This window comes from Pseudophryne corroboree, chromosome 3, assembly GCF_028390025.1.
Source record: "Pseudophryne corroboree isolate aPseCor3 chromosome 3, aPseCor3.hap2, whole genome shotgun sequence".
Lineage (NCBI taxonomy): Eukaryota > Metazoa > Chordata > Amphibia > Anura > Myobatrachidae > Pseudophryne > Pseudophryne corroboree.
The window spans coordinates 580039302-580061626 of record NC_086446.1 but is presented as its reverse complement, the minus strand read 5'-3'; the positions used below and the strand labels follow the sequence as shown (position 1 = coordinate 580061626).

General features: G+C 44.6%; 1 protein-coding gene across 3 annotated transcripts in view; it reads left to right on the top strand.

Moving 5' to 3' along the window:
• Positions 1-22325, top strand: part of PSD (pleckstrin and Sec7 domain containing) — a 747912-nt gene that overhangs the window by 687169 nt on the left and 38418 nt on the right. For all 3 annotated transcript variants that reach the window (XM_063961403.1, XM_063961401.1, XM_063961402.1), the window contains 3 exons: positions 4171-4241; positions 5213-5370; positions 14303-14447. In XM_063961403.1, coding sequence (XP_063817473.1) covers positions 4171-4241; positions 5213-5370; positions 14303-14447 — 374 coding nt within the window. The remainder of the gene's footprint in view (positions 1-4170; positions 4242-5212; positions 5371-14302; positions 14448-22325) is intronic.

Below are 22325 nucleotides of genomic sequence, written 5' to 3'. Positions count from 1 at the left end.
AATTTGCAACTTTTTGAATTGATTACGACTAATTTACTAAGCTGCCGTATTCTGCATTTTCGGTTTTTCCGATGTCGATGTCATTCGTTTTTTTAGGCAGTATTTTACGTGAGTGACTTGTAAAACACTGCCGACTTTAATACAATGAATCTCGGCCGGATCTGAGAGATCCGTGCAGGGCTTCATTGTGCACCTTGTAAAAAAAAAAAAAAAATGTTTAAACTTAAAAAAAAAATTGCGTGGGGTCCCCCCTCCTAAGCCAAACCAGCCTCGGGCTCTTTGAGCCGGCCCTGGTTGCAAAAATATGGGGAAAAAATTGACAGGGATCCCCCATATTTAAGCAACCAGCACCGGGCTCTGCGCCTGGTCCTGGTTCCAAAAATACGGGGGACAAAAAGCGTAGGGGTCCCCCGTATTTTTGAAACCAGCACCGGGCTCCACTAGCTGGACAGATAATGCCACAGCCGGGTGTCCCTTTTATACAGTGCCTTGCAGCCGTGGCATCAAATATCCAACTAGTCACCCCTGGCCGGGGTACCCTGGGGGAGTGGGGACCCCTTCAATCAAGGGGTCCCCCAGCCACCCAAGGGCCAGGGGTGAAGCCCGAGGCTGTCCCCCCCCATCCAATGGGCTGCGGATGGGGGGCTGATAGCCTTTGTGAAAAGTGTTTGATATTGTTTTTAGTAGCAGTACTACAAGGCCCAGCAAGCCTCCCCCGCAAGCTGGTACTTGGAGAACCACAAGTACCAGCATGCGGCGGAAAAACGGGCCCGCTGGTACCTGTAGTACTACTACTAAAAAAATACCCCAATAAAGACATCACACACACACCTTGAAAGTATAACTTTAATACATACATGCACACCAACATACATACATACTTACCTATGTTCCCACGCAGGTCGGTCCTCTTCTCCAGTAGAATCCATGGTGTACCTGTAGAAAAAATTATACTCACATAATCCATGGTTGAAGGCTCCTCTGCTTGTAATCCTTTTGTAATCCACGTACTTGAAAAAATAAAAAAACGGATACCCGACCACGAACTGAAAGGGGCCCCATGTTTTCACATGGGACCCCTTTCCCCGAATGCCAGAAACCCCCTCTGACTGATGTCTAAGTGGGTTTCTTCAGCCAATCAGGGAGCGCCACGTTGTGGCACCCTCCTGATCGGCTGTGTACTCCTGTACTGTCTGACAGGCGGCACACGGCAGTGTTACAATGTAGCGCCTATGCGCTCCATTGTAACCAATGGTGGGAACTTTCAGGTCAGCGGTGAGGTCACTTTCGGTCAACCGCTGACCTGAAAGTTCCCACCATTGGTTACAATGGAGCGCATAGGCGCTACATTGTAACACTGCCGTGTGCCGCCTGTCAGACAGTACAGGAGCACACAGCCGATCAGGAGGGTGCCACAACGTGGCGCTCCCTGATTGGCTGAAGAAACCCACTTAGACATCAGTCAGAGGGGGTTTCTGGCATTCGGGGAAAGGGGTCCCATGTGAAAACATGGGGCCCCTTTCAGTTCGTGGTTGGGTATCCGTTTTTTTATTTTTTCAAGTACGTGGATTACAAAAGGATTACAAGCAGAGGAGCCTTCAACCATGGATTATGTGAGTATAATTTTTTCTACAGGTACACCATGGATTCTACTGGAGAAGAGGACCGACCTGCGTGGGAACATAGGTAAGTATGTATGTATGTTGGTGTGCATGTATGTATTAAAGTTATACTTTCAAGGTGTGTGTGTGATGTCTTTATTGGGGTATTTTTTTAGTAGTAGTACTACAGGTACCAGCGGGCCCGTTTTTCCGCCGCATGCTGGTACTTGTGGTTCTCCAAGTACCAGCTTGCGGGGAGGCTTGCTGGGCCTTGTAGTACTGCTACTAAAAACAATATCAAACACTTTTCACAACGGCTATCAGCCCCCCATCCGCAGCCCATTGGATGGGGGGGGGACAGCCTCGGGCTTCACCCCTGGCCCTTGGGTGGCTGGGGGGGGGACCCCTTGATTGAAGGGGTCCCCACTCCCCCAGGGTACCCCGGCCAGGGGTGACTAGTTGGATATTGGATGCCTTCCGCAAGGCACTGTATAAAAGTGACCCCCGGCTGTGGCATTATCTGTCCAGCTAGTGGAGCCCGGTGCTGGTTTCAAAAATACGGGGGACCCCTACGCTTTTTGTCCCCCATATTTTTGGAACCAGGACCAGGCGCAGAGCCCGGTGCTGGTTGCTTAAATATGGGGGAACCCCTGTCAAATTTTTCCCATATTTTTGCAACCAGGGCCGGCTCAAAGAGCCCGAGGCTGGTTTGGTTTAGGAGGGGGGACCCCACGCATTTAAAAAAAAAAAAATTATAACATTTCCCACCCCTTCCCACTGATAAACATGCACGGATCTCATGGATCCGTGCATGCCTATACAAACACGGGATAAAAAAGCAGGTCTGTTTTTTTTTAGCACTTTTTCACGATTTGTATTTAAGCATGGCAGTGTTTGGCTATTGTCTGCAGTGTTTGTGTTTTGCACTTTTTAGTAAATGACCGATTTCTACCAAATTGCAGGCGTATTTGACCGATGGTGTATTGATTCGTGATTTTTTCCAAGGACTTCCAAAATATTACGAATGCCCTCATCACTGCCGAGATTTTTGCTTAGTAAATTACCGAGATGACACTTTGAAGAAAAAACGGCATCTCGGTCAAAATCGGGACCTTAGTAAATATACCCCTATGTCTGGAATTCTCCCTTTAGAATGTAAGCTCTCATAAGCAAGGCCCTCTCCGTTCATGTGCTTTTCCTTCTCTTACATAGACTATAATCTTCTCCATACTCCAGTGACGGACTGGAGGCTAAAGCGGCCTCAGCATTAAAGTGCTCACACTGCACGACAAGGGGCCCGGTCATGGCTTGCATGGGGGTGGCCTAGCGGCAAATGGTGGGTTTGCCCAGTAGGCACTTGCCTAGGGACGGCACTTGCTGGGAGGTGGCACACCAGACAGATGAGTCATTGTGACTTTTTAAAAAATATTTTAGTTTGCAACTGATGGGAGTGTGACAATGGGCAACAAATTGTGGTCCAAGAGTGGTAGAAGGGTTGGGCCTGTTTTGGCCCTGAAATGAAGAGAGCAGTGATGTGATGGGGGAGGGTATATTATGCCTAGAGGCAGCCTGACCCCATGATCAGCACCAACTAGCCGCACGTCCCCATCTTTCTGTATGTCTGGTAGCCATTATGCTGGATAGGCCTATCAGGCTTTCTGGCATTGGCCAGAAGTGCCATGTAACCAGTGCAGCCCTGCCATGCTCCCTACAACTGCACCTAACCCTTAGTTTCTACCTCCCTGATGCTTATTTTAGTGTCATGTCTGCTGATGCAGAAATGTTTATATACTATGTACTTGTTCTACATTGTCTTGTACTGGAAGTCTACATTATCCTACATTGTCTTGTACCGGGACACACGATATCTGAAATGCTGCTGAAAAGTGATGGGAATTCCTGGGCGATGACTTTGCGGTAGCTAGTAGTGCACGGAACAATGGTCTACTCAATGGGCGTATTATGGGAGTGTCAGTGAAAGCAGCTGCATTGCCAGCTTCAGGCATAGGAGGCTGTGGTCACATGGATACATTGTACCTGCCATAGGGCTGTGCATTGTCACTAGTGCAACTTATGGTGGTGTGCAGGATACACTGTGCATAGGTCTAGAAGTGGGTGTCTCTGTCTTTGCACATGCGGCTGCACACAAGGGAAGGAGCATGTAGCTCACAGAAGGGTGACCGCCAGTAGACATTCTTGTGTGGGGACATTTCTGTTCTTGCACAGGTCTACACAAGGGAAAAAGCCTGTAGCAGGTAGACGAGTGACCGCCAATAGACGTTCCTGTGTGACTCTGCAACGTGAACCTGACCCGTTTCTACTTTTTTAAAAACCGTTGTCAAGAGTTATTGAATATACATACAGACAAATCCCTGTAGTATTTGTACATATGAATAAATTATTTTGCTTATAATATTCTATATTTTGTGTTATAAAAGATTACAGTATGGGAAAATAGCTTTTCTATGGAAGTTGAAACTTGTTCTCAAGTAATGAACTGTTATAGATAACGTACTGTATTTAACTGTCGGGGTGCTGACTCCATTTGTGTCCATTTCTTTCCTCACAGCTCCCAGAGGAAAGAGGGGCTGGAAAACCTTCCATGGGATATTGAAAGGGATGATTCTCTACCTACAAAAGGTAAAGAGCGATTTCTGTAATTCATGCAAAACTACCATTACAAAAATGTTACATGAAGGTGTAGGAATGCTAGTATTGCCAAATGTAGTAGGGTCTCCCCAATTGGAGCTAGTCAGTTACTGTACTCAGCATATATGACATACTAACTTTCTCTTGCTCGGACCATCGTTAGTCTCTGTCTATAAATAGGAATATGCTGAATGAGGCATTAATAGTGATATATAGTTAACAGTAAGACATTACAAGGTATTAAGCAGGAGAAATACCTGTTGAATAATAGTATATCTAAAATAGAGACTCAAATTAAGATGAAATAGTGTATTTAGGACTCAGTCAAATTGGCTGCGCATTCACTCATGGTGCGAGTAAGTGTGGCTATGTGCCGCACCTATGGTACCACCATGGTCCGTAGGGTTCTGTACAACAGTTTGCGAGTCCGGGGTAAAATCAGGCCACGAGGGTGGCGAGTTGTGGTGTTGTTGGTGGCTTTATTCATGGCTAATTGGATTGACCCTTTTTTATGTGCCCCAATGTCACAACTATACAAGCTGTGAAATATAATTCCTGAACCTTTTTTATTGTAGTTTCACATTGTCAGTACATAACATTTATAAAGTAGAGACAGTGAATCAGTTTTCTCACTGTCATGCAAAATGTGTGAGAGTCAGCAGTATAAAAGTATTGCAAATCTGTTCCTAAGTCCTCCGTGTACTGTGTACAATGTTGGTACCCTCACTTCCCTTTTCTATGGCTACTCCATTTCTTCACTCCTGCCCTCAATCTCTTTGGCACATTTAGCAGCACATGGTAACAAATGAATTGCCTCCTTTATCATTGTGAACTTAACATTTGACAACTAAGATAAAATATCAGCTCAGCATAAAGCTTCAAGGCATAAATCTGACACAGCATGGCATCTAGTTTCTGTGTGACCGTTGGGTACAGTAATATTCCTGCTGTCTGCATTTTAGGAGGAATATAAACCAGGAAAGCCTATTTCTGAAGAAGACTTGAAAAACGCAATCAGCATACATCATTCTTTGGCTACTAGAGCATCCGACTATAACAAAAGGCCAAATGTCTTCTACCTGAGAACAGCAGACTGGAGAGTATTCCTTTTTCAAGCCCAGTGAGTCATAATAACACTTACAATAAATGTCTGTTCAGTTCTTTAAATGCATGTTTCCAATTTACTGCTCATAGATCAATGAATGTGCTTTCCCCAAACTGCAGCTACTGACTTATTTTTTTTTTAAATGTTTAACTCAAATGTTAATAAGCCTGCCTTTTTATTTCGCCACTATATACTTTACAATCTCTACACTGTGATGCCAAATTCTTTTCTTTTGGTTTTCTGTTTGCCTGCTTTAAAATCAGTCATCATAATATCAAAGCATAAAGTGTGTGCTTCTGAACTTGCACACAATGTAGCAGTTACAGCATTGGGGAATTGCAGAGAGAGTCTACAGCTGCTTCGCTCCTGTACGGCACTTTATCATGGCTGACTGTAAGGTCATTCGCTACCAAACTGATTTGATAACATTACTAATGGGATTTTTTACATGGTGAATTTCTGCTACTGTCATGGTGCTGCAGAAGGTAATATTAATAAGGACATATTGGACCAGGATTATTAGGAGCACGTGGAACTGTCCCTATAATTTGATTTAGCCAGGCAAATCTAAGAGCCAGTTTTATTGTGTTCATATCTGAAGGAGCATATATCAAAGTTGCACATCAGTAGACCCTTTATACGGGTTGGGTTTAGTCCCTGTTAGTCGGCATGCGGACTGTTGGGCTTTCAGTCGCTCAGGATCCCGGCGTCAGTATAGTAACCTGTGGTCACATAACTACATCTCCTTTGTACACCTTCCAATTTTGTACAGGTTGAGTATCCCTTATCCAAAATGCTTGGGACCAAAAGTATTTTGGATATCGGATTTTTCCGTATTGTGGAATAATCGCATACCATAATGAGTTATCATGGCGATGGTACCTAGTCTAAACACAGAATGCAGTTATGTTAAGGTTTCACTATCTCACTCTCACTCAAAAAAATCCGTATTTCAAAATATTTGGATATGGGATACTCAACCTGTATTTTATAAATCAGGATTAAGAGTGTGGTCACACCATGCCGGGTGATGACAGGAGAACACACTTATAGCTTTTTCTAGGAAACTCTCCACTGAGGACCCTAAACCCTGGTGTCAAAGTCCAAGCATTTACTAGCTGTTTGCTTTTTATGCAGTGGAAGCTGGCGGTGCTAGCTGTTCACCCAGAGGCCCTCCACCCATCACTATGAAAGCCGATGATGCCCCTTACTCTGGTGTGCCACCACAAAATGGTGCTATGTTTTAATACTGGGTATTGATTTCATGGTAGCTCCTGTAGCTGCAACGTTACACCCCATGCTTCATATATACATACAATATAGTAATAAAAAAACAACATAAGAACCTAGTTGCAGTAACAAATGAGTTTCAAAATCCGCAAGGCTCAGATATTTAATAAGCTGCTGTGCCAACAGCTACAGAGGCAAACGTAGGATTTCCAGAGGGGGGTTTCCAAATGCTTGATTTTAGAGTGCAGCCAGTCAATAATTAGCACTTACCCAGCTATTATACGCTTCATATAAAGTGCAGTGTATGTCAGAATTCTGACATACAGTTTCCAGGGCCAGTGATCACAGTAACACTGCCCTAGACATATATGTATACATTGGTCTCCTTATGCACTGGATAGAGTATGGTATGCAGCATTAATTAACCCTATAGCAGTGCATCCCTAACAGCGCATGTTTTCAAGATCTCGTAGTTGGTGCTAAGGTGTATTCATTACTGGCTGACACATTTTAAAAGAGCCACAGGTGTGCTAATTATTTAATTTGTGATACTGAGGAGATCTTTCAAATATGCAGATCTAGTAAAATTCTATCATATACTACAGGTTGAGTATCCCCTATCCCAAAATGCTTGGGACCAGAAGTATTTTGGATATTGGATTTTTCCGTATTTTGGAATAATTGCATACCATGATGAGATATCATGGTGATGGGATGTAAATCTAAGCACAGAATGCATTTATGTTTTATTTCTCTATCGTCCTAAGTGGATGCTGGGGTTCCTGAAAGGACCATGGGGAATAGCGGCTCCGCAGGAGACAGGGCACAAAAAAGTAAAGCTTTTACCAGATCAGGTGGTGTGCACTGGCTCCTCCCCCTATGACCCTCCTCCAGACTCCAGTTAGATTTTGTGCCCGAACGAGAAGGGTGCAATCTAGGTGGCTCTCCTAAAGAGCTGCTTAGAGAAAGTTTAGCTTAGGTTTTTTACTTTACAGTGAGTCCTGCTGGCAACAGGATCACTGCAACGAGGGACTTAGGGGAGAAGTAGTGAACTCACCTGCGTGCAGAGTGGATTTGCTGCTTGGCTACTGGACACTAGCTCCAGAGGGACGATCACAGGTACAGCCTGGATGGTCACCGGAGCCGCGCCGCCGGCCCCCTTGCAGACGCTGAAGAGAGAAGAGGTCCAAAATCGGCGGCTGAAGACTCCTGAGTCTTCATAAAGGTAGCGCACAGCACTGCAGCTGTGCGCCATTTTCCTCTCAGCACACTTCACACAACAGTCACTGAGGGTGCAGAGCGCTGGGGGGGGCGCTCTGAGAGGCAAATAAAAACCTTATTAGAGGCAAAAAATACCTCACATATAGCCCACAGAGGCTATATGGAGATATTTAACCCCTGCCTAACTTCAAAAATAGCGGGAGACGAGGCCGCCGAAAAAGGGGCGGGGCCTATCTCCTCAGCACACAGCGCCATTTTCTCTCACAGAAAAGCTGGAGAGAAGGCTCCCAGGCTCTCCCCTGCACTGCACTACAGAAACAGGGTTAAAACAGAGAGGGGGGGCACTGATTTTGGCGATATTGTATATATATAAAAGATGCTATAAGGGAGAAACACTTATATAAGGTTGTCCCTATATAATTATAGCGTTTTTGGTGTGTGCTGGCAGACTCTCCCTCTGTCTCCCCAAAGGGCTAGTGGGTCCTGTCCTCTGTCAGAGCATTCCCGGTGTGTGTGCTGTGTGTCGGTACGTGTGTGTCGACATGTATGAGGACGATGTTGGTGAGGAGGCGGAGAAATTGCCTGTAATGGTGATGTCACTCTCTAGGGAGTCGACACCGGAATGGATGGCTTATTTAGAGAATTACGTGAGAATGTCAACACGCTGCAAGGTCGGTTGACGACATGAGACGGCCGACAATCTATTAGGACCGGTCCAGGCGTCTCAGAAACACCGTCAGGGGTTTTAAAAACGCCCATTTACCTCAGTCGGTCGACACAGACACAGACACGGACACTGAATACAGTGTCGACGGTGAATAAACAAACGTATTTCTCATTAGGGCCACACGTTAAGGGCAATGAAGGAGGTGTTACGTGTTTCTGATACTACAAGTACCACAAGAAAGGGTATTATGTGGGAGTGAAAAAACTACCTGTAGTTTTTCCTGAATCAGATAAAATAAAATGAAGTGTGTGATGATGCGTAGGGTTACCCCGATAGCAAATATTGGCGTTATACCCTTTCCCGCCAGAAATTAGGGTACGTTGGGAAACACCCCTTAGGGTGATAAGGCGCTCACACGCTTATCAAGTGGCGTTACCGTCTCCAGATACGGCCGCCCTCAAGGAGCCAGCTGATAGGAAGCTGGAAAAATATCCTAAAAAGTATATACACACATACGGTGGTTATACTGCGACCAGCGATCGCCATCAGCCTGGAGATGCAGTGCTGGGTTGGCTTGGTCGGATTCCCTGACTGAAAATATTTTATTCATGTAGAGCATTTAATAGGATGCATTCTATATATATGTATGTGAGATGCACAGAGGGATATTTGCTCTCTGGCATCAAGATAAGTGCGTTGTCCATATCTCCCAGAAGATGTCAGGGACACGACAGTGGTCAGGTGATACAGATCCCATACGGCAGATGGAAGTATTGCTGTATAAAGGGAAGGAGTTATTTGGGGGTCGGTCCATCGGACCTGGGGACCACAGCAACAGCTGGGAAATCCAACCTTTTTTACCCCAAGTTACATCTCAGCTAAAAAAGACACCGTCTTTTCAGCCTCAATCTTTCCTTTCCCATGAGGGCATGCAGGCAAAAGGCCAGTCATATCTGCCCAGACATAGAGGTAAGGGAAGTAGACTGCAGCAGGCAGCCCTTTCCCAGGAAAAGAAGCCCTCCACCGCGTCTGCCAAGTCCTCAGCATGACGCTGGGGCCGTACAAGCGGACTCAAGGTGGGGGGGTAGTCTCAAGAGTCTCAGGGCGCAGTGGGATCACTCGCAAGTTGACCCCTAGATCGTACGAGTATTATCCCAGGGGTAAAGATTGGAGAGTCGAGACATCTTCTCCTCGCAGCTTCCTGAAGTCTGCTTTACCAACGGCTCCCTCCGACAGGGAGGCAGCATTGGAAACAATTCACAAGCTGTATATCCAGCAGGTGATAATCAAAGTACCCCTCCTACGACAAGGAAAAGGGTATTATTTTTCCACACTATATTGTGGTACTGAAGCCAGACGGCTTGGTGACACATAGTCTAAATCTAAAATGTTTTGAACACTTACATAAAAGGTTCAAATCGAGATAAAGTCACTCAGAGCAGTGATAGCGAACCGGAAAAAAGGGGACTATATGGTGTCCCTGGACATCAAGGATTACCTCCATGTCCAAAATTTGTCCTTCTCATCAAGGGTACCTCTGGTTCGTGGTACAGAACTGTCAATATCAGTTTCAGACGATGCCGTTTGAATTATCCACGGCACCCCGGGCCTTTTTACCAAGGTAATGGCCGAAAAGATGTTTCTTCAAAGAAAAAAGGCATCTAAATTATCCCTTACTTGCACGACCTAAAAAGGGCAAGTTCCAGAGAACAGTTGGAGGTCGGAAGAGCACTATCTAAAGTAGTTCTTCGACGGCACGACTGGATTCTAAATATTCCAAGAATCGCAGCTGTTTTCCGACGATACGTCTGCTGTTCCTAGGGATGATTCTGGACACGGTTCAGAAAAAGGTTTTTCTTCCCGAGGAAAAAGCCAAGGAGTTATCCGACCTGTCAGGAACCTCCTAAAACCAGGAAAGGTGTCTGTACATCAATGCACAAGAGTCCTGGGAAAAATGGTGGCTTTTTACGAAGCAATTCCATTCGGCAGATTCCATGCAAGAATTTTCCAAAGGGATCTGTTGGACAAATGGTCAGGGTCGCATCCTCAGATGCACCTGCGAATAACCCTGTCGCCAAGGACAAGGGTATATCTTCTGTGGTGGTTGCAAAAGGCTCATCTATTGGAGGGCCGCAGATTCGGCATACAGGATTTGATCCTGGTGACCACGGACGCCAGCCTGAGGGGTTGGGGAGCAGTCACACAAGGAAGAAACTTCCAGGGGGTATGGACGAACCTGGAAAAGTCTATTCACATAAACATTCTGGTACTAAGAGCAATCTAAAATGCTCTAAGCCAGGCGGAACCACTCCTGCAAAAACCGGTGTTGATTCAGTCGGACAACATCACGGCGGTCGCCCATGTAAACAGACAGGGCGGCACAAGAAGCAGGAGTGCAATGGCAGAAGCTGCCAAGATTCTTCGCTGGGCGGAGAATCACGTAATAGCACTGTCAGCAGTGTTCTTCCCGGGCGTGGACAACTGGGAAGCAGACTTCCTCAGCAGACACGATATACACCCGGGAGAGGGGGGTCTTCATCCAGAAGTCTTCCACATGCTAATAAACTGTTGGGAAAGACCAATGGTAGACATGATGGCGTCTCGCCTCAACAAGAAACTGGACAAGTATTGCACCAGGTCAAGAGATCCACAGGCAATAGCTGTGGACGCACTGGTAACACCTTGGGTGTACAAATCAGTATATGTGTTTCCTCCTCTGCCTCTCATACCAAAGGTATTGAAGATTATACGGTGAGGAGGAGTAAGAAATACTAGTGGCTCCGGATTGGCCAAGAAGGACTTGGTACCCGGAACTTCAAGAGTTGGTCACGGACGACCCGTGCCCTCTACTTCTGAGAAGGGACCTGCTACAACAGGGTCCCTGTCTCTTTCAAGACTTACCGCGGCTGCGTTTGACGGCATGGCGGTTGAACGCCAGATCCTAAAAGGGAAAGGCATTCCAGAAGAAGTCATTCCTACCTTGATTAAGGCAAGGAAGGAAGTCACCGCGAAACATTATCACCGCATTTGGCGAAAATATGTCGCGTGGTGCGAGGATCGGAGTGTTCCGACGGAGGAATTTCAACTGGGTCGTTTCCTACATTTCCTACAATCAGGATTGTCTAGGGGTCTCAAATTGAGATCTATTAAGGTTCAAATTTCGGCCCTGTCAATATTCTTCCAAAAAGAATTGGCCTCAGTTCCTGAGGTACAGACTTTTGTTAAAGGAGTACTGCATATACAGCCTCCTGTGGTGCCTCCGGTGGCACCGTGGGATCTAAATGTAGTTTTAGATTTCCTCAAATCCCATTGGTTTGAACCATTGAAAAAGGTGGATTTTAAATATCTCACATGGAAAGTGACTATGTTACTGGCCCTGGCTTCCGCCAGGAGAGTATCTGAATTGGCGGCTTTATCTTATAAAAGCCCTTATCTAATCTTCCATTCGGATAGGGCAGAACTGAGGACTCGTCCGCATTTTCTCCCTAAGGTGGTATCAGCGTTTCACCTGAACCAACCTATTGTGGTGCCTGCGGCCACTGGCGACTTGGAGGACTCCAAGTTGTTGGACGTTGTCAGAGCCTTAAAAATATACATTTCAAGGACGGCTGAAGTCAGAAAATCTGACTCGCTGTTGATACTATATGCACCCAACAAGTTGGGTGCCCCTGCTTCTAAGCAGACGATTGCTCGTTGGATTTGTAACACAATTCAACTTGCTCATTCTGTGGCAGGCCTGCCACAGCCTAAATCTGTTAAGGCCCATTCCACAAGGAAGGTGGGCTCATCTTGGGCGGCTGCCCGAGGGGTCTCGGCATTACAATTCTGCCGAGCAGCTACGTGGTCGGGGGAAAACACGTTTGTAAAATTCTACAAATTTGATACCCTGGCAAAAGAGGACTTGGAATTCTCTCATTCGGTGCTGCAGAGTCATCCGCACTCTCCCGCCCGTTTGGGAGCTTTGGTATAATCCCCATGGTCCTTTCAGGAACCCCAGCATCCACTTAGGACGATAGAGAAAATAAGAATTTACTTACCGATAATTCTATTTCTCGGAGTCCGTAGTGGATGCTGGGCGCCCATCCCAAGTGCGGATTATCTGCAATACTGTACATAGTTATTGTTAACAAATTCGGGTTATATTGTTAAGGAGCCATCTTTAAGAGGCTCTTTCTGTTATCATACTGTTAACTGGGTTTAGATCACAAGTTGTACGGTGTGATTGGTGTGGCTGGTATGAGTCTTACCCGGGATTCAAATTGCCTCCCTTATTGTGTACGCTCGTCCGGGCACAGTACCTAACTGGAGTCTGGAGGAGGGTCATAGGGGGAGGAGCCAGTGCACACCACCTGATCTGGTAAAAGCTTTACTTTTTTGTGCCCTGTCTCCTGCGGAGCCGCTATTCCCCATGGTCCTTTCAGGAACCCCAGCATCCACTACGGACTCCGAGAAATAGAATTATCGGTAAGTAAATTCTTATTATACACCTTATATATATACAGCCTGAAGGTTATTTTAGCCAATATTTTTAATAACTTTGTGCATTAAACGAAGTGTGTCTACATTCACACAATTCATTTATGTTTCATATACACCTTATACACACAGCCTGAAGGTTATTTTAGCCAATATTTTTAATAACTTTGTGCATTAAACGAAGTGTGTATACATCCACACAATTCATGTATGTTTCATATACACCGTATACACACAGCCTGAAGGTCATTTAATACACAAAGTTATTAAAAAATATTGTATTAAACAAAGTTTGTATACATTGAGCCATCAGAAAACCAAGGTTTCATTATCTCACTCTCACTCAAAAACTTCCGTATTTCGGAATATTCCGTATTTCTGAATATTTGGATATGGGATACTCAACCTGTATTGCTATTTTGGTCATGGTGTTGGCTGAGGGAGGTTTCCAGACATGCACGCACGCACGCATGCGCACACACACGTTTGCCTACGAGCTAGGGAAAAAATGGATGTGGTATGGAAGATCTACAGTAATTAGATAGTCATTAGGTCTACCACATATGGTCAATAGGTCGACATACAAAAAGTAGACAGTAGAAAAGGTTGACAAGTACAAAAGGTCGACAGGGTAAAAATGTCGACAAAAAAGTTGACACAAGATATTTATTTTTTTCCCTTTTTTTGGGGTATCATTTTGTATCAGAAGGTGCTTAGTAGTTTTTCTATATGGTAAGGTGGAAATATTAAATTATTCGGTAATTAGGTGTTTAGTTGGCTATTGAGTCTGCTCTATAGTCATTATGCTACTTTGTAGCTGAAACCCAGACATTAGCAGTATTGTGTAACAGCAGCAATTTGTAGGAACATGCAGAAAGCTTTACTTTGTAGCGTGTAAGTGGCCAGCTAACGTAGAATGTCCATCTGCCTAAGTACTTTTGTCAGCTCTAAAGACACCAGCAGATTTCACAGGCAACTCACGTGCATGTACTCAGCGGGTGTCAGTCTGTGGGAAATCCTTTCTGCGGCTTTCAGCACAGATCTCAGCTTCTTTATATGCACTTTCATAGTGAAAGGGAAACCTCTGGCTTTATATAGAACCTTCTTGGACGTGTTTCAATAAATATAGAGATAAATATCATATCAGCCAATTGCATGCTATTCATATGTATATGTGTGTGAGTCTGTTAGCCGTTTCTGTTGTTACATTTAAAACATTTAAATCTCACTGTAATCATGACCAAAAACACTGAGTTTCTGTATGCGAAGCTAATGCCATTACCTGTATTAGATTGGGAGAAGAAGTAGGGCTTGTATGAAATCTGTTTTTATAATACGTTTTCCTTTTCTCAGGAATACAGAACAGATGCATTCATGGATTACTCGCATCAATGTAGTGGCAGCCATGTTTTCTGCTCCTCCATTCCCAGCTGCAATTGGATCTCATAAGAAGTTTAGTCGACCTCTTCTCCCAAGTGCTATCACCCGCCTACCGCAGGTATTAGTTCTTCATGACCCCTTATTTGTTGGTTATGTAATCCTATTAAATTGTATGTATTATTATTCCTACAGAACTAGTCTATGTGGAAAAAAAAAACCAGTATTTGTCCTGTAATCATAGATAAGTATATGTAAACACGTATGACCAATGCACTAGTAACATTGTAAAGGTGATTATGTTATGTTTTCTAAGACACATGACACAAGAATGTGGCACTGCATTTATATACTATGATATACCGGTAGATATTCTATTATTATTAGCTTCATATTATATCTATTATACTTAGCTGTCAGTTAATAATCTTACCAGCCCAATAAGCTTTAGATGACTCAGAGAAGATACCCATCAGTGTTACCAAGTATCCTTGGCAGTATGATAGTTTTAATTATTTTGACTTTACTAAACCAGGAAGAAAAAAAATAGATCATCTCGCTTCTGGAGAGTATATTAAATAAAACTCTTAATGGGTCAGCAGTCTATTGAGTGGTGGCAATATTGGAGGTTACCTGAATTACTACATATCATCTGCAGATGTAGCAAGCATTAATCCATCTTCATTCATTTCTAAGGAAACGCATAAAATGAAAATTTCCTGTAAAACCTTTATCTGCTCAAAATAACACCTTGACAGAATTGCACCCATGTCAGATGAAAAAGTACACAGGATATGTCATGCGAGGCTTGTGAATCCTTGTAATACAGTATGTTTATAGCCTGAAGATTTGGAGTACTGTGAGTGACAGTGAGACTTCCATTCACCAAGAGATGCTACACTGGAAAAAGTATTTAAATGCCCTCCCCCAAATCCTCAACTACCACCCCATACCAAGTTTTTCTTGCTGTAGTGAAATCTAGCCCTGGGTTGGTTAAGGTAGTGCATGTGTGGGAGTGGGAAGGGGAGGGAGAAATTGGATGATTTTTAGCCAAGTGCTGAGATTTGTGTAATCTTCTTTAGTGGATCACGACTGTTAGGTGATCATTACTCACCCTATAGAAGGGATATAAAATAGGCATACACATCTAGAAGATAAGTATTTGTCTTGATAAATACTTTAACAATCAATTTGACACTATAAAATAAGAATGAAAGAAAATATGCATTGTTCACAGTATAACACTAATCTTGTAGACTTATGATTTAGAGATGGTGCACTATTAAAAAAATAGAATATTCATCTCGCTGACCACAATTGGCCACAAGCAAACCAAAAAGTAGTATGTTCAACTTTGTTTGTATGAGCTCCTGGCTGGATTAAAAACACAGCAGCCATCCACCAATTTATAGAAAAACAGACGTTCACTAACATATAGAAAAAAACATAATTAAGAGATCTACTTGCCATCAGTGCATTGACTATCATTATATTTCACTGTTTATCACAGATTGGGGAGGTACACATCATTGTACTATGAAAAAATATGTGATGTCTATACCAGATCAAAGCTTATGCTTTTAAGGAGACACAATATGTACTGTATAGAAAGTAATAGAGTGGGCAAGGCGCCCCTTCTAAGTCTCCATCCAAAACCATCTCTAGGTAGCTTGGGTTGGTTACAACTATTACAAGACCATGATCATAGGGTACCTCTGCTATAGTGAAAGCTAGCTGTTAAACTGGTCAGGGTCTCTATGGAAGAAATTATTGTGGCTGCCTTCCCTCTCAGAGGCTACCACCCATTGGATGTTAGCCATTAGACACAGACTAAAGAGACTGGCCTTTTCTGCGTCTATGGATTGTTAGCAGGTGATATGGCATATGATGATAATGTACTACCTGATTATCACACCTATTACTTTTGTTATCCTTGTCTTTAGTGATTCCAGAGATGTCTTGTTAAGGATGAAGTTAGAGTTGTAGGAAAGCACGCACTAGCTTAAGGCTTTGTAAGTGAGGGTGAGTAGCTTGAACTAGATTTTGAGCAGGATAGGAAGCCTATGAAACAGGTTGCAGAGGGGGGAGGCAGATTCTGTATGGTAGGAGAGAAAAATGAGAAAAGCAGCAGCTTTACGAATAGATGGAAGTGGTGAGAAGTGCGAGAGATAGACCAGAAAGAAGGGAGTTACATTAGGCTAAGTGGGAAATGATGAGAGCATCAATGAGAATTTTGGTAGCAATGTGACTAAGGAAGGGCCGGATTCTGGTGATGTTCTGGAGCTGGACGAGGCAAAATTGAGAGATAGCTTTAATGTTTGGTGTTAAGGAGAGAGCGGAGTTGAGGATAACACAGAGGGAGCAGACTTGAAGGATAGTAAAGAGGATGATGTTCTCAATAGAGGTGGGGGGGGGGGTCTGGACAAGGGGATGTGGTTAAGATGTCATCTGTTGGAACCCTGACAGCCATCAGAATGTTGACGCCAGAATCTGACATCTGCAGGATGTCCACGCCGGAATCTCAGCAGGGTCAGGAGACTGACACCGGAATCCCGACATCCGGCATCCCAACGGTAAGTATAGTGGCAGGTTAGGGCTGAGGGGGTAGGTTTAGGCACCACCCAAGGGGGTTAGTGTTAGGCTGCGGGGAGGTGGGTTAGGGTTAGGCTGTGGGGAGGGGGTTTAGGGTTAGGCTGCGGGGAGGGGGGTTGGGCACCATTGGGGGAGGTTAGGTTTAGGCACTAAGGGGGGGAGGGTTAGTGTTAGGCTGCGGGGATGCGGGGGTTAGGTGTAGGCACTATCGGTGGGGGGTTTCAGTTAGGTACTAAGGGAGGAGGTAAGGGTTAAGCTGCAAGAAGGGAGGGTTAGGAGATAGGGGAGAGACGGTAACATACTTACCTCACCCCTGTCAGGATTTAAAAGATCGGGATGCTACTGTCGGTATTGTGACCGCCGGTATCCCGGCCATCGGTCAAACATAGTGAACCCCTGGAGAGACCCAGGAAGGTAGATAAACAAGTTTGGTCTTGGCTGTGTTAAGCTACAGGAAGCACTGAAACATTGAGAAGTAGATGACACACATGCAGTTGGAGATGTGTAAGAGGATGGAGATTTCTGTCCACGAATATGCAAAATTCTGAGTAACATTGGGCACACATTTACAGTCTTGAATATCATAGCTGCTTATATGTGAGCTTATATAGTAGAAGTATCGATAACGAAGCATCTTTGCATTGTGCATACGATACTGTACATGATACAACGGCATACCTTCGACAGGTAGTATGTCCTTTCAGTTTGTATGTCAAATTTGCTTCTGCAATATAGAGTAGTTACACCCTAACAGATAAAAGTGTCTAAATCACCCTCTGATATAGATCCACATACTGTATAACTAAATGTAGCTGTAGAACAACCTTGTTAGTTAATTACATCAAACTAAACTAGGTATATATGAGTATAAATAGGTAGTAGAGAAAATAAGCGCTAATGAGTGTAGTAACAATTATAACGGAAATACTCAGGTGGGTAAAAATTATGGCCTTGGACACTTATCTGGTAAGTGAGAACTTCCAGCCGATGTTCATCATTTTAAGATTAACATGTAAAAAGAAAAAAACAGCAAACATAGTGTGTATCGTTCATGGATTAAAATGATGTCATTCGCAATATAGGGCAGGAACTTAGGGAACTTGCTTATTCCCAATATGTAATCTGTAGCTTCACAACATAAAATACAGACTTAATGAACAATAACATAAAAACGGCTAGACAACACACGTACAAGATTTAAAATTATAAAAGCTTATCTGTCCATCATAGGAATAGGGAGGTCAGCAACAAACTATCCCAAGGACACAAGATAGCCAAAGATTATGCGTACAGGATAAAAAAGTTCAAACGCTTATCTGTCCATCAAGGGGAGTTCAGCAGCAAACAGTCCCAACGCGTTTCGTCCGTCAAGGTGTGGACTTCTTCAAGGGGATCAAGACAGTGAGCTCAAACAGCTCCATTTATACCATCCAATAGGAAGCTGCACATGTCAGTTCTTAGTGACATCACTTCCTGTGTTATTGATGTCAAATTTATTTAGAGACAAAAAAAGGACTTAAAAAATACCTAATTTGTTAGAAACATGAAGTGGGATAACTAATATTACCAGGCCAATCGTGATAGGAATATAGAAGTGATTAGGAAAGTGATTAAATGATGTAGACGGCGGTGGAGCGCATTGTGGAACGCATCGCCGTCTAAAATACCGGTGGAACGCACCGCCATCTTACGTACGTCACTTCCGCCAATGCAGACGGCGGTGGAACGCATTATGGAACGCACCGTCGCCCAAAATACCTGTGGAACGCACCGCCATCTTAGGTGCGTCACTTCCGCCGCTGGTGCAATGACTAGGTGGAACGCACCGCCATTTTAGGTGCGTTACTTCCAAAATATGGAGCGCACCGCCATTTTGGGCGCCGTATCTGGCGGGGGGACGGCTTATAACCACGGGGAACGGCGTATTGAAAAATATAAAACATAATAGTTAAAGAAAACGTCATATGGTGATTGTAAGGAAGATTGTGGTTTGTGCTTCCTATTTTTAGTGCGAGTGACGCCATAATGCTGTGGAACGCATCGCTATTTGGAAAAACGGGCAGTGGAACGCACCACCATTAAATTGAGTGACAGCTTCAATAAACTGATGCATAAAATTAGTGAATATGGAGAGTGAATGTATCTAACCTAAAATAAATATATATAGAGATCCAACTAGAATTACGTGAGGCAGTGGAAAACGTGTTGTGAACGCTTATATAAATAGTGATGAGTTTTAGGACTCGAGTGAAGGGGATTGAAATAATTAAAAAATTATTAAAAAACGAATTCTCTTTGTGCCGCATAAAAGCATCCAAATATCCTTAGATATATCCGGAAAATCCCGTTTTTTGAAGAGATGATTCTTATTTACATTTTTGGTGGGAGAAAATAGCTGAAATGGGAACACACAAGAACAAAAAATGGGCGAAAGGAACTTTCGTATTTGTAGCATAAATTATCATAAAAAGAAGAAAACAGTACCATAAGTGAAAGAATGAGTGTAAAATACAGATCGCTAGTTAAAGAAAAGGGGCAATTTCAAAGGCTTCATTTAATCCTTGTGGTGATAATGTTTAGAGCTCATAAATCCAAAACATTTCACGTTTGGAGAGTTTGTTCAATATATCTCCTCCTCTGTCTCCAAGTTTGACCCATTCAATAGCTTTAAATGTGATTTCCTCTGGGTTCGATCTGTGTTTATCTATAAAATGTTTGGATACTGTATGATTATCAACTTTATTTTTGATATTTCTAATGTGTTCCTGTATCCGCAATTTTAGAATCCTCTTAGTTTTGCCCACATATTTTAGTCCGCAAGTACATTCCAATAGGTATATGATCATTGTAGAGTTACAATTAAGGAAATCTTTGATGGAATATTCCTTTCTCTGACGTCCTAGTGGATGCTGGGAACTCCGTAAGGACCATGGGGAATAGTGGCTCCGCAGGAGACTGGGCACAACTAAGAAAGATTTAGGACTACCTGGTGTGCACTGGCTCCTTCCTCTATGCCCCTCCTCCAGACCTCAGTTAGAATTTTGTGCCCGGCCGAGCTGGATGCACACTAGGGGCTCTCCTGAGCTCCTAGAAAAGAAAGTATAATTTAGGTTTTTTATTTTCAGTGAGATCTGCTGGCAACAGACTCACTGCTACGAGGGACTAAGGGGAGAGAAGCGAACCTACCTGCTTGCAGCTAGCTTGGGCTTCTAGGCTACTGGACACCATTAGCTCCAGAGGGATCGAACACAGGCCCAGCCTTGGTCGTCCGGTCCCGGAGCCGCGCCGCCGTCCCCCTTACAGAGCCAGAAGCAAGAAGACGTTCCTGGAAATCGGCGGCAGAAGACTTCGGTCTTCATCAAGGTAGCGCACAGCACTGCAGCTGTGCGCCATTGCTCCCCATGCACACCACACACTCCGGTCACTGATGGGTGCAGGGCGCTGGGGGGGGGGGGGGGCGCCCTGGGCTGCAATAATAGTACCTTGCTGGCAAAATAAACACATAATATAGTCATTAAGACTATATATGTGTAAAATCCCCTGCCAGATATACATATAAAAAAGCGGGAGAAGTCCGCCGGAAAAGGGGCGGGGCTATCTCCCTCAGCACACTGGCGCCATTTTCAATCACAGCTCCGCTGGAAGGACACTCCCCAGGCTCTCCCCTGCAGTTTCCAGACTACGTAGGGTAAAAAAGAGAGGGGGGGCACTAAATTTAGGCGCAATCTGTGTAATATCAGCAGCTATAGGGGAAAAATCACTGTGGGTAGTGTGAATCCCTGTATATATAGCGCTCTGGTGTGTGCTGGCATACTCTCTCTCTGTCTCCCCAAAGGACTTTGTGGGGTCCTATCCTCAGTCAGAGCATTCCCTGTGTGTGTGCGGTGTGTCGGTACGGCTGTGTCGACATGTTTGATGAGGAGGCTTATGTGGAGGCGGAGCAGATGCCGATAAATGTGATGTCACCCCCTGCGGGGTCGACACCTGAGTGGATGGACATGTGGAAGGAATTACGCGACAGTGTCAACTCCTTACATAAAAGGTTTGACGACATAGCAGATGTGGGACAGCCGGCTTCTCAGCCCGTGCCTGCCCAGGCGTCTCAAAAGCCATCAGGGGCCCTAAAACGCCCACTACCTCAGATGGCAGACACAGATGTCGACACGGATACTGACTCCAGTGTCGACGACGATGAGACTAGTGTACATTCCAATAGAGCCACCCGTTACATGATTACGGCAATGAAAAATGTGTTGCACATTTCAGATATTACCCCAGGTACCACAAAAAAGGGTATTATGTTTGGGGAGAAAAAGCTTCCAGTGGTTTATCCCCCATCTGATGAATTAAATGAAGTGTGTGAAGAAGCGTGGGTTTCCCCCGATAAGAAACTGGTAATTTCTAAAAGGTTACTAATGGCGTACCCTTTCCCGCCAGAGGATAGGTCACGTTGGGAGACATCCCCTAGGGTGGATAAAGCGCTCACACGTCTGTCAAAAAAGGTGGCACTACCGTCTCCGGACACGGCCGCCCTAAAGGAGCCTGCAGATAGAAAGCAGGAGGCTATCCTGAAGTCTGTATATACACACTCAGGTATTATACTGAGACCAGCTATTGCTTCAGCATGGATGTGCAGTGCTGCAGCTGCGTGGTCAGATTCCCTGTCAGATAACATTGATACCTTAGACAGGGACACTATATTGCTAACCATAGAGCATATTAAAGACGCAGTCTTATACATGAGAGATGCACAGAGTGGTATTTGCCGGCTGGCATCTAAAATAAACGCAATGTCCATTTCTGCCAGGAGAGGATTGTGGACTCGGCAGTGGACAGGTGATGCTGATTCTAAAAGGCACATGGAAGTTTTGCCTTACAAGGGTGAGGAGTTGTTTGGGGATGGTCTCTTGGACCTCGTTTCCACAGCTACAGCTGGGAAATCAACATTTTTACCCCATGTTCCCTCACAGCCGAAGAAAGCACCGTATTATCAGGTACAGTCCTTTCGGTCCCAGAAAGGCAAGTGGGTTAAAGGCGCGTCCTTTCTGCCCAGAGGCAGAGGTAGAGGGAAAAAGCTGCAGCATACAGCCAGTTCCCAGGAACAAAAGTCCTCCCCCGCTTCCTCTAAATCCACCGCATGACGCTGTGGCTCCACAGGCGGAGCCAGGTACGGTGGGGGCCCGTCTCAAGTACTTCAGCGACCAGTGGGCTCGCTCACGGGTGGATCCCTGGATTCTACAGGTAGTATCTCAGGGGTACAAGCTGGAGTTCGAGACGTCTCCCCCTCGCCGTTTCCTCAAATCTGCCTTGCCGACAGCTCCCTCGGACAGGGAGGCAGTGCTGGAGGCAATTCACAAGCTGTATTCGCAGCAGGTGATAGTCAAGGTACCCCTCCTTCAACAAGGAC